This window comes from Monodon monoceros, unplaced genomic scaffold (assembly GCF_005190385.1).
Source record: "Monodon monoceros isolate NGI ecotype Baffin Bay Population unplaced genomic scaffold, NGI_Narwhal_1 Super_Scaffold_19, whole genome shotgun sequence".
NCBI lineage: Eukaryota > Metazoa > Chordata > Mammalia > Artiodactyla > Monodontidae > Monodon > Monodon monoceros.
The window spans coordinates 65,713,243-65,727,066 of NW_021703775.1; the positions used below are offsets into that span (position 1 = coordinate 65,713,243).

At 38.4% G+C, this 13,824-nt stretch overlaps 1 protein-coding gene across 2 annotated transcripts in view; it reads right to left on the reverse strand.

The window, feature by feature from the left end:
• CLIP4 (CAP-Gly domain containing linker protein family member 4) overlaps positions 1-13,824 on the reverse strand; it is a 73,933-nt gene that overhangs the window by 46,517 nt on the left and 13,592 nt on the right. The window contains exons 1-3 of one of the 2 annotated variants that reach the window (XM_029231395.1): positions 8,883-9,015; positions 988-1,127; positions 129-222 (exon numbers count right to left, since the gene is read on the reverse strand). In XM_029231395.1, coding sequence (XP_029087228.1) covers positions 129-222; positions 988-1,127; positions 8,883-9,015 — 367 coding nt within the window. Of the gene's footprint in view, positions 1-128; positions 223-987; positions 1,128-8,882; positions 9,031-13,824 lie in introns of those variants that run through there. The other variant, XM_029231394.1, reaches the window with a different exon arrangement.

Sequence of the window (13,824 nt, forward strand, 5' to 3'; positions counted from 1 at the left end):
CCTAACTGAATCCTCGCCTATTCAGGGAATATTATTATCATCAGCCAGGTGCCCTCCCAGGGACTCTGGTTGGCATAAACAAGTTATACAGATGTCTTAAGCCATTAACAGATTCACCACACACTTACCAATACCATGAGCTCCAGATTTGCAAGTATAATGTAAAAGAGTCATATCTGTCAATCCATCTCTGTCATTCACGTTGCAACCTCTCTTAAGAATCTGAGGAAACCAAGGAAGATATTATTACAACATAAAGTCTACTGATTTCAAACCAATGCTGGGAAACCAAGTTAGTCTGTCTTATTAAATTAGTTCTCAGTAAAATGAGTAGACAGAACTGGCTTCTCTTAAGGATAAATTTTAAGTCTGTACCCTACAACAATAATGAAAACTGAACTTGTCACCAGACGGAAGGAAATTCTTAAAGAGTATTCCAAAGTAATTTGGCACCCCAAATATATTCCTTAACCTCTCAAAGGACAAGCAAACTTCCTTTCTAATGGGAGTAATGGTATTTAAAAAAGTATAAGCTCCCTCTTCTTACAACATGACAGTATGCTGGTCAAGGAACCCAGCATTATTCTTTTATCCCTCTTCCAAAAAACCAAATATTTTTTAAAATTATATTTAAGCCTAGATCTTTACCAAGCCACCCCAAAGTATAGATAAATGTGACAGTAATCAAATCTCCTCATGAAAGTATATTTTTAAATTTACAAAATCAACTTGTACAAAGAAAGTAGGCTCCCTCTGCTCCCACCAAGAGTCAGATGTCAGAACTCCAGACGCAAGGGAGTGAGGAGCATGAGGGAATAATGGAAAGAACGTACTAACTCACTGCTCCACGAAAACCTATGAAGAACGAGCATCAGCATCTTTAAAAGGTTTCCCCTTTATCACCACCTTTCCATTCAGATGGGGAAAAAAATCTATACAATTAACAATCCTAACAATACAAGACTTAACAACGTAAGAATTCCTTACCTCATTTCCAATAACGTCAATATTTTGCTGGACCTGAGGAACCCACTGTCTTAAAATGGCAAATAATTCTGATACAGAAGTTTTGGGATCGAAGAGAATTTCCTGGCATGATGTATCATTAGGATCAAAGAAAGAAAACTCTGTTTGAAATTTAAAAGGTGTAAGTTAAATTTATTAAAATTTCAAAATACGTATATTGAAAATAATAAACAAGACCAGGACTCAAATAACACAAATATTTTTAGGTGCAGAAAAAGTAGATTTACCGTAAGCAATTCTCAAAACCAAAGTCAGGATCACCAAAAATTATGAGGCATTTCTGAACTGCTATGAGAATGAGATTTCCACGCATCACACTACATCTTATCACAAATGAAACAAAAATCTGAGCGTACTGATCTTAAACGCTGAAGCTTCCAAGAACTTCTTCTAAAGCACAGAAAATCTGTCAAATTTTATAGGCATTTTCACCTCTCAAAACATAAACATGTCATGAACAGTAGATCCACATCCATGATTAAAACATACATAATAGAAAGAAATATGCCAAAATCTCAACAGTGTGCTAGAACAATGTGTAATCTTAAGTATTCTTTTTACTTCTATGTTTTCCTTATTTTCTATAATAAACAGGCATTACTTTGAAGCCTTGGGACAGAGTGATTGGGTTATTTTGGAGTATATATTAGTAAAGACATGGAATACTAGACACAATTGAACATGATTTTTAAATCTTTTAAAACTTCCTTAAGGTTCAGAGAGAACAGATCATCCTATGGCTAGAGAATAAAAGAGAATAGAAGAAAATCAGATTCTACTATCTTGAACACTCTATAAGAAGGTAGGGAATCTAAAAAACCAGAAGCATCTAAAGAAGAGAAGCATTAGAGAAGCAATATTTGCTGAGTGCTTACAATTTACCAAACACCTTACAAATCTTCCCAGACACCTTACCTGACAGGTATTATTATTCTCATTTTGCAGATAAGGAAACCAAAGCTCAGACTAAATAATACTTGCTCAAACTCACACAGCTAGTAAGTGGCAGATTTGGGGCAGAAAATCAGGTTTGCCTCCAAAGTCTATCTTCTTTCCTCTATTATGCTGTCTCCCCAAGAGAATTCACTATTGAGCTCAGATTTTAACAGCATACGTGAGTAGCAGGATTTGTGTGGCTTTTTAATTTTCTTCTCTGTGTTTTTATTTATTTTCCAAAATTATACTATGTACACACAGCTCTTACTTTTAGAATCAGGGTAACTGAACGATGAAAGGAGAAGCACAAAACCAAGGACGTGTATAAAAGTAGAGCAGTCCGGGCTTCCCTGGTGGCGCAGTGGTTGAGAGTCCGCCTGCCGATGCAGGGGACACAGGTTCGTGCCCCGGTCCGGGAAGATCCCACATGCCGCGGAGCGGCTGGGCCCGTGAGCCATGGCCACTGAGCCTGCGCGTCCGGAGCCCGTGCTCCGCAACGGGAGAGGCCACAACAGTGAGAGGCCCGCGTACAGCAAAAAAAAAAAAAAAAAAAAAAGTAGAGCAGTCCAGCAGAAGAGAGTCAGAAAGACTAAAACTAAGAGCATATCCTATTCAAAATCTCAGAGAACAAAATGGTCCTCTACAAACAGAAGAGTCAGAAGAGAATCAGTATGCAACACAGATACCAATTTCTCAAAGATTTGGGTGTGTTTCCTATAAATAGCAGTTTACTGGAATTTTTTTTTTTTGGTCTAATTGATTCAGCCATTCAATAAATATTTATGCATCAGTGACTTTTCTAGGCATTGGGCATTTCTAGTAGAGAAATTCCTAAATATATACCTAAACAGACTCTTCTGCGTGTGTCTACAGGAGACACGTACAGGAATGCTTATTCTAGCACTGGTTATCATAGCAAAATAACTGGGAAACTGAAACATCTCTCCATAGAGGATGTATAGAAAGTGGTATATCCATAGGATGGATTCGATGCTTTCTTACAACTAAATAAATGAATTCGATATCTACATTATGAATTGATAAGGACAGGTCTCAAAAAAACATACTGATAAATAAGTTGAAGAATAATATACAACATCTATCATTTCCATAAAATTACAAATACACAAAACAATCCTATATACTGTTTATGGATGCTCATATATGTAGTAAATGTATAATTAAATGGTCTGCAATCTTCACACTAAATATAAGATGGTGGTTGCCTCTGGGGAGCAAGGAAAATGGAACCAGAAAGGAAAATGGAGGGAATTTCGACTTTAAGGTTTTAATTCTTATAATTGAAAAACAGGAGCTAAAGGGAATAAGATACTATGCTAATAATTATTCTTTCTGATGGTGGATACGTGTGACACATGTTTGCTATCACTATATTTTCTGCATTTTTAAATGACTTCCCATTTTTAAAAAGTGAAACACAATGGAAAAAGAACATAATAACAATAAAAGTGCCAATAAATGTGTAAGGCTTATTTAAAGAAAACTGAAGTGGTGGGTGACTTAAATGGAGAGACACATCATGTTCCTGAACTGGAAGATAAAATATTTAAGGCTGTCAATTTTCCCAACAACAATTATTTTAAATAATTTCAATTTTAATCAATCAAAATTTCACCAAGATTTATTTGTGGGAGGAGACAGACAAAATTACTCTACTGCTCATCTGTGCCAGAGCTTCTCAAACATTAACGTAGATAGGAATCACCTAGGGATCTTGTTATGATGTAGATTCCAATCCAGTAAGTCTCAGGTGGGGGCAGGGACTGCATTCTAACAAGCTCCCAGTGATGCCAATGCTACTAGACTAAGTACCACGTGATGAGAAGCAAATATCTAGACAGTAAATGTAAGAGAAATAAGCAAGAACATTTTAACTAAGAAGAATAATGATCAGAGTAGGGGGTAGGGGACACTAGCCTAATAAATACTAAAGCACACAATAATGCTTCTGTAATTATATACTGAGATAATGACAAACAGCAGACAGCTCATTTAAATACTAATGATAATATGTTATAAAGTGTCTAATAGGTGCCAGGAACTGTTCTATGCACTTTACATATATTACCTAATTTAATCTTCATGACAGCCATATGAGGTAGGTACTTTTTTTTTTTTTGATGTAGGTACTATTATTGTTCTCATTTTATCAAAGAAGAAACAAAGGAATAGAGAAAGTAAGCCTTTTGCCCAAGATCACACAACTGTTAAGTGTGTGATCCTGTTGAGTCAGGATTGACCTATAATCCAAAATCACCTATAATCTTAAGCTCTATGCTATACTACATATTAACGAATCTAACTACACCCAAATTTTAAGCTTCCACACAGGAAAAAAAAAAAAAGTTTTAATCAAAAGAAAGGAGGTGAAGGGTAGATGGGGAAGATACCCCACCAAGTCAAGATGGAATAACAGGGACCATATGTGTTCTTATTTCTGAAACAACCAAAAAACAACAACAACAAAGGAAAGAGATGAAATGAGGTTTCCAAGACACTGGACATCAGTTAATGAAAGACACAATCCCTAAGAGACAGGATACAAACAAGTGAGTCTTACAACTGCCCCCATGTCTCTGCCCTGGGACTTTCCAGATTTCAGCAGGGAGAGAGGGAAACCAAGAAAAAGCCCATCAGACTCCTTGAGTTGTGGAGACAAAGCTGAGAGCCCAAAGAAATAAGGCAGCTAGAGTTCACAGGGCAGTGTATCACACAGGAGAGAGATGCAAAGCAAGAGAACCCCAAAGATCTGAAGAGAGTCCCCCTTGAGTATTTAATATATGCTTGTGAGGAAAAACCTGAGGTAAGGGAAAGAACCATCCAAAAGAATTAGAGGGATTAGTGCCCAGTGATCATACGGAGCCTAGAACTGTGCTTGTTCCCGCTAAAAAGAGTGAGAAAAAAATTCATCAGGCTTTGGGTAGAGTACTCAGTAGTGAGGAGTAATTAGCCCCAGATTAGCATTGCTCCAGAACCACCTAACAAATCATAAAGGCAAGATCTGAAAAGGTCAAACACTTTCCAAGTAATTTAACTGCATCCCATAACAAAGCTCAAGAATATTTACGGAAACAGAAAAATATCCAGCACCCAACAGGTAAAATTCACAATGTCTGGCATCCAATCAAAGACTACCAGGCCTGCAAAGGGAAAAACGTGACCCATAATCAGGGGACTAGTCGATCAAAACAGATCTAGAGTTGACACAAATATCATAATTAACAGAAAAGGGCATTAAAACAGCCATTATATTATAACTGTATTCCAAATGTTCAAAAGGTTAAACAGACCCAAATCAAACTTTAGTGATGAAAACTACACTGGATGAGATCATCAGCTGATCAGAAGAAGTGATTAATGGACCTGAAGACAGAGCAACAGAAACTACCCAAAATGAAATACAAAGAGAAAAAGAGTTCTTGAAATATGAAAAAAAGGCATCAGTGAGCTGTGGGAAAACTTCAAGTGGTCTAATATTTGTGTAACTGGAGTGTCTGAAAAGGAGGAGGGGCAGAAAAAGTATTTGAAGAAATAATGATTATCCAAACTTGATGAAAATTGAAACCTACAGACCCAAGAAGCTTAACAGTCCCCAAGCATAAGAACATAAAGAAAATTACACCAGGGCACATCACAGTAAAATTATGATAAACAGAAAATCTTAAAAGCAGCCAGGAAAAAAAGATCATTACATACAGAGAAACAAAAATGACAGCACATTTCCCATCAAGACAAGTGGGAACACAGTGAAGCAACATCTTTAAGCACTGAAAGAAAAAACTATCAACCTAGAATTCTATACCTAACAAATATATTTTTCAAAGGAGACGATGACATAAAGATGTTTTCAGACATATAAAAGCTGAAAGGATTCCTCACCAGCAGATATGCACTGCAAGAAACGAACGTTAAAGGAAGCCCTTCAGGCAGAAGGAATGTGGTATCAGATGAAAATCTGGTCTGCACAAAGGAATGAATAACACTAGAAATGGTAACTATGTGGGTAAGTAAGATTTTTTGTTATTATTATTGCTTAAATCTCTTTAAGAGATAACTTCACTGCTTATGTAAAACTAATAACAATACACTTGGGGATTTTTAATACATGTAATGTGTGTTCTGTGACTGACTCTGAAGGCATTCAAAGCAAAAGAGTCCAAAAAGCTTTGTAGTCTTGCAGGGTAACCACCTTGAGGGTCGACACTGAGCTGAATGTCTAAGCTCTGGTTTGTGTGGGTTGGTTTCTTTTTCTTTGTTTCTTGATTTTAATCTCAGTCTCAGTCTCACATTCAATGGCTCCCATTACATTTAGGATAAAATACAAATTCCCTACCAAGGCCTAAATGATCCTGCCTGGTCTGGCCCCTGCCTTTTCCTCTGCAACTTCATCTCCTGCCATTCTGCCCTTCAGCCACTTTGCTTCTCAGCCTCAAAGGCCTTCCATTATTTCTTAAGAAACACCAAAGTTTTTTCCCCAACTCTGTGCCTTTGATTTCCTATCCTTCTGCCTGGAACACTTCTCTCCAGGCTCTTCTCTCAACCAGCTGCTTCTGATTCTCCAGATGACCAGCCCATCTAAAACAGCCTCTCTGCTCCATTATCCTCTACCACAGCACCCTGTTGCTTTTCTCCACAGAATTCATTATAATCTTTATGATTTGTTTCTTCATTTGTTTGTTTACTGTCTGTTTTCCCTCCTAGAATGTCGGTCTTGGTCACCGTGCTATCCCCAGCATCTACGACAGTACCTAGCATATAACAGGCCCTCAACAAATACTTACTCAATAAATACAACCCTGGATGCCACATTTTAAGGGGACACTGACTGACTACAGCATACTAAGAAGAAAACAACTAGAGTGAAAAGGGTCTAGAAATCCTGACAATGAGAGACTGGTGAAGGAACCAGAAATGTGTAGTCTAAAGAAGTACAGACTAATTTAAAATGTCCAAATTATCTTTAAATATTTGAAGGTCATCATATAAAGAAGTGTTTGTTCTACATATCAAACCAGTTAGCCAAAGTTTCAAGGAGACATACTTTGAGTCCATATACAAAAACAATTTTATCACAACTAAAACTTTAACAATGAAATGGACTATTTCATTAGTTTCCCACTATTGACAATATCCAAGCAGCTGAATGGTTATCTATCAGAGAACCTGAAAACATAATTTCTATACTGGGAAATGAGTAGGGAAAGCTGAACTACAGGTCCATTCAGATTCTAAGAATCTATCCTTCTAAGAATACAGGCAATTTTTAATTTCACTTATACAAAGGGAACAATATCCATTATCACCTTTCATTCAATGTATTTATTCAACAAACACTGCACAACTAATAGCAACAAATGACTACATTAGCCCAATGAGATAAACAAAAACAAAACATGATTCTACTCCATCCAAAGAGCTATAGTCTGGGAAAGGAAATAAGACAGTTATGACTCAAGACAGAATGAGGTAAGTGCCATTAGCAAGGTACAAAGTGCTTTTCAAGGTTTTTCCCGCATAACTGATTTTGTTATATCTGAAAATCAATATCCAGTCAATTTTTGTAAAAACTGCAAATAACTCCCAAGATCTAGTAGGCACAGGTTTTATGTAACACCTTTGATTGACTGCAAGGCAAGCTGCTATAGAATCTGAACACATAAAATAGCATACCTGGAGATGAGTAGTTATTAGAATGGATATGACTAAAAAGACAAATTCACAATCCAATCATTTTATATTCACTAATATTTAAAAATTGCATTATCTCTACCTCCAAAGACAATTTGAAATGGTGGCCCAATATTTTACTTGAAAAACTCTAACTAAATTAGAAATGTAACACATCCATCAAGCTTACCTCCTGGTTTTCTTTTATTCCTTTATCAACTACCTGATAAAATAGGGTCCTGGGGAAATAAGTCTAAATAGATTAAAAACTAGAGTACTCCTAAATTTACATTTTACAAAGAACATTTAAATGAACCAATTTAAATATGAATCAATCTCACACCACATTCCAGGGTCTCACCCTCTCTGTCAAGTACAGGGCTTTTATTGTTTTGTTTTAGTATACTTTATTTGTGTATACACGGATAATTACAATGGGAGACAACTGAAACAGGATCCAAATTAGGCTTGCTTGTATATTAAAACACATCACTTGTTGTTACATTGTCACCCAAGTTTGGATCATTTCAGCAGTGATTATTTGGTTTGTTAATTAGAATCCCAGTATTGCAGAGACAACAGGGCCCTTAAAGATGGCTAGCACACTGTGCTTTTATGTCTTTTTTTTCTTTTTCAGTACATGGCTTTTTAAGCAAGTCAATATATTTAACCAAAATAAATACATCAATAGCAGAAGAATGCTAGATGTCTAAGCACCACTGTATTATAAAAATAAAATCCTCTGAATCCACCGTGGTGCTTAAAATGAACGTTTTTACATAATAAAAATGCTGACAGCAGAAGTAAAGCGTTTAGCTTAAGAGGCAGAAAAAGCAATAAGCAATTGTTATTTTTGAAAAAGGAAAATTTAGCAATTTTATGAAAACCACAACAAATGGTTTCAGGAAAAATTAGGAGTACAAAAAGGGTGTAAGACAGGGCTTCCCTGGTGGCTCAGTGGTTGAGAGTCCGCCTGCCGATGCAGGGGACACGGGTTCATGCCCCGGTCCGGGAAGATCCCACATGCCGCGGAGCGGCTGGGCCCGTGAGCCATGGCCGCTGAGCCTGCGCGTCCGGAGCCTGTGCCCCACAACGGGAGAGGCCACAGCAGTGAGAGGCCCGCGTACCGCAAAAAAAATAAAATAAAATAAAATAAAGTAAAAAAATAAAAGGGTGTAAGACAGAAGTCAAGTCACCAGTTCACAGAAAATAAACACAGCAACTTAACGTACCACAGTCTGAAGGCATTGGTGCTGCAGAAATGGAAAAGATAACTGGTGTATCAGAACCTTGAAATAAAAATGGGTATCTTCCAATCAACGAACTTCCTTCTAATGGAAAATCCGGAAGGTCCTCTATGGTCATCTTCTAGAAAGCCACCTTTAATGAAAGGGGGGGAAAAGCATATCTATTATATTTGTATGCAACTTAGAATAACTGCCTTCAGTCACAAAAAGCCTATTTTTTAAAAATATCTAATCTATTGACATTTTTAACTTCAACCGTCAAAAATCTATTTTAGAGAAAAAGGGAAAAATATTTCCTTTTAGCGAACTGTTGTTAAAGAATATACATTGCTTAACACTGTCTCTCAGGGTCAACAGCATGTGTAATCTTTTTAGGCAAAGCTCGGGAGTAATAAAAAACTACTACTATATATTTCCTAATAATAGGTGAAAACATTTTTTAAACACTGAGCTACTCTAAATGGGTGATGTTCTCTTTACTCGCAGTAACAAACGAGATGTTATCCCTTGTAGGTGCATCTCTAACTTCTCATAGGATCTGACACAGGTTCTATCATCTGTCATCCAGTAGCTCATGCCACGTGCTCATCACATGAAAAAAATCTAGTTTAAAATGTGCTCATTAGTTTCCAACATCCCAGAAAACTTTACTGAAAATTGACCATATCACTTGTACAAATCTAAATCTAGGAGCTTACCGACATGGTTTCACTTAACAATGCAGAGGATCTGTTTAGTTCATCCCAGCAGAAGATGGAAGGCCATGCCTTTTAAACCACATCACTTATACTACCTCTCTTTTCCAGGAGACATGAGCACTCAGAATAAATATGTCTAAATTAGACAGCTGCTGCACCCCAGCACACACAACAGAGATGACACAGAATGCAGAGAAAATGTTAGTAAAACTGAACTATGAAGCTTAAAAACCTTCCAGTTTCTTGTGCACCAAATCTTTGCAGTCTGAAATGTTACGAATCTCTATATCTGTTCAAAATATAAGCAGAAAACTATATTACAAAACTAAATAAAGGTGATTTTAGACTATTTCAGTAGAAAGAATAGAATAAGTAAAGATGGTTAACAGAGAGCTTACTCTAGCAGATAATGCCATGCTAGATATTACTCAGTGTGTGCTCTATTATACTTGGTAAACCAACTCTATGTCTATCACCTTTACCTATCATGCTTACCTACCATCACCACCCTGCTCCAAAGAAACAGTCGCCTTTCTGAGCTAAGAGGTTTGTTTCCAATTAGATTCATATGTTTTCTGAATACCAGCAGAAACTGGTAAAGAGTAAGGCAATTTCTTTTTTCTCATAAGGTACATGTTTACATGGACATGGATATTACATATCAAATAACTTAACACAGTGTTACTATGTTAAAGGTATTCAAGGTTTCTCGGATGCTAAAATTACTCGCCACCCAATACTTTGAATCATTTTGACATTACCCTGGCCACATAAATAGGAAAAGTTGTTGCCATACAGCATGGTGAACTTCCTCAAATACTAACAATTTCAAAAAGTAGCGCCTACCACAAAGACAGCCCTCCTTCAATACTATAGCTTCTCAGTATTCAAAGTCAGTCAGGATTTCTACTTGTTGGCTTCTACAAATTACCTATCTGGCAGTAAATTTGAGCAAAATAGTCTATGCCGGGTATGAAGCATCCTTTAAAGTCAAGGACCAGAAATAAAATTTAATAAATATTAATATGTACAAGGCACTACACTATTCTAGATGTTTCAGAGAATACAAAAATGAGTAACAGATGGTCCATGCTTGTTAGGTAGCTTACAGTCTACTAGGGTGAATAAAATAGTACTAATAACTATAGACGATAAAACTGAGTGAAATATGTTCCATAACCTAAGTACAAGGAACATTTGTTACGGGAGTTCCTGAGAATCAGAAATGGTGCAGTGAAAAAAGCATCACTGAGATGAGTCTTGAAAGATGAGTAGGCAGAAATAAGGGCATAAATTTAAAAGGGGAGCCCATTAAAGGAATAGCAGGCTGGAACTTGGGCACATCTAGTAAGAGGTAAGGCTGTTGTGGTTTTTTAGGACTCTCCTCAGTAATGCTTTATATACCTGATCAAACACCAAACCACTTAATTCCATGAGCACTGGAAACAGTTGATTTTTTAAAAGGAGACTATCCTGATTCAAGCTGTCTTAGGAAGGTTAATCTGACTACAATCACACTTTGGGACTCAGCCATGTTTTTAATGCTCCAGCAAAATGACTAAGTGGTTTTCTTTCTGAGCTGGTTAAGAGGAAGCCACCTTTCAAAACCTCCCTTTCAAAGAGTGGGGTTTCCCATTCAAAACTATTTTCTAAAGTGATCTTCAGAGTGTACCTTTCATTTTTTTGTAGACTTGAGGTCCTTAAAGATAGGAACTGTATCTTACACGACTATCACTTGTCACAGGAGCTAGATTAGTGTTTTATACACATTTAATAAATATTCAAATCCTAGATTTGACGTGGAAAGATGATTTATTCAACAAGATGTAATCAACTTCACTTTACATATTAGATATTTCAAACCCACAGAAGCTACTATATTAACTGAACAATGCAGTGAATATTCTTCATATTTTGTGTCTGCATTGCATTTTCCCCTGGTCCCATTCCCTTTCTTTCACACGAAAAGCCCAACATTCTACCTTTTGTCCCACTTAAGAAAGCTATACACCTCCACAAACTTCTGTATAGTTTTAGTTTAGAATCCTTTCCTAAAAGCGATTTCTGGATCTAAGGATCTGGGAATCTTGGTTAAACCTAGAGATGTGCTTAGCTGGACTGAGTATGTACTTTCATTTCAAATCCTACTACGGTTACTTGGTGAGAATGGATTATGTAAAGATATCCAAGATTAAAAGTTGGCCCCAATTAACTGTGTACATAACAGATGCAATAACAAGAATCAACTTCCCCAAAGTTCGATTTACATATGAATCCCATCACCCCGAATCAGCTCTGAGTAAATGCAACTTGTAACATGGCTCTAATATTTTGTATTTTTTTTCAGAGATACCTGGTCAATGCCCTAACATTAACATAAGTGCTAAAAACATAAGTGCTAACATAAGTGCTCAAAACCCACATGTGTCTAGCGGCTACCATATTGAACACTGAAGAAAGAACACTCCCCTCATCTCAGGAAGTTCTACTGAATCAAACTCTAGACAAGAAAACAATATACAAACGCCTGAAACAACAAGGAACAAAGGCTAACAACCTAAGCAAGGCCATGGTGGCATACTTAATTATACATAATTAACAAGAGAACAGTAAGCCTAAAAGTAACCAGATGTTCGCAGATTTACACTGGGATAAAGTGTTAAGTTGATTCTGTAACGTGAAGATCACTAGTATGTTTCAAAATTGGAGTTGTTAATAAGCCATAAAAGACATCATATAAATATTTTTCTGAAAGCCTTGCTGATAGGGGCTGTTTCTGGTAAATCTGAAACGTCCGAAATAAATCCTGCAAAATACTATACCATGTGCCAAATCTTCTATAAAACAAATAAACATATTCATTCTATTTCAAGATTCAATCTTACAGCCCAAGTAGTCCATATCAAACGAGAGTATTTCAAAATGCATATTTATGTTAGCAAAATAGGATGGAAACCAGGATGGCTTTGCCTCATAAAAATGCAGAAAGCTAGACTTCTGCCAATTTCAATTATCTGCTTTCTCTGCACAGTTGCTACATGTCCCGCACCACGTGATCTTCTGCCATTTAAATGACTTTAATTCGTGCAGAAGATAACATAAATGACAAATATCAATGTGAAAGTGAAGTACAATTAAAGTATTTGGCGGATGTTTCAAAGCAGGGTGTTTCTTCATCGAAATATTTAAAGGGCACCAATTTATACTATGACGTTGCTACAATGTGAAGCACAGTCTAGCTGGGAACATACAGCAAGTTATCATCCCATGAGAATATCCTCCTCTGCTACATATCAAAACATTGTCTCAGAGTTTAAATCCAAATTGCCTACATAGTCTCTAGATTAATGAACCACCTGACATCTAATTCAAAAGAAAGCTGACATTATAAACCCACCAATTTAACCCACAAGGATGAGGCGTCTCTGTTTAGCAGTCTCAGCGCAAGTGTTTTCCTTAACTTCCCTTCCCATTATTTAGAATTAAGGAATCTCGGGGTAGCAAACGACTGGAAGCAGAGTCATTTGTCTTAGCTTTGAATTCTCACCGGCGAAAGGTTTCTCAAACAGCTTAATAAGCAAGGGGAGTAATGAGAGATGTGAAGAGGCCCCTTTCAGGAAAACCACGAAGGGCTGGGTACAGCACGCTGCCCATCGCTGCGCGCGAGAGGCTCTCCCAAGGGCGTCGGGGCGGTCAAAGCTGGAGCTGCGGAGCGGGGGCCGGAACTCAGTTCCGCCGTGGGGTCCAGCCCGTCCCACACACCTGGCAGCATCTCATCCTGAAGTTAAACCGGCGGTGCGGAACAGAAACCAGAAACCCGGCTCCCCGCCTGTGGGCCGTTCCAACCCCGCCCTCGCCCCAGGGAGGCCTCCAGAAGCCGGCGACTCCGGCGCCCACTGCAGGCGACCGCGGGGCTCCCAGCGCCTCCGCGCTGCCCTCCCCGAACCGTCAACCGGCCCTCGAGCACCCGCACCCCCGCCCGCCCGGCACGGAGCCTCCGCGCCGTCCCGCCCCACCTGCCTCCTCCGGTTCTCTCCGGGCGGCCGACGGGGAACGCAGGGGCGCGGAGAGAAGGCTAAGAGGCGCGCTTCTCCTCCCCGCACCGGTCTCCGGTAGCCGGCCGCGAGGCCTCCCGCCGCGCCACGCCGCGCAGCGCAGCTCCGCGACCTCGTCCGGCCCCTCCCGCCTGCCGCCTCCACGCCGCGCGCGCCGAAGCCGGGCCCCACGCG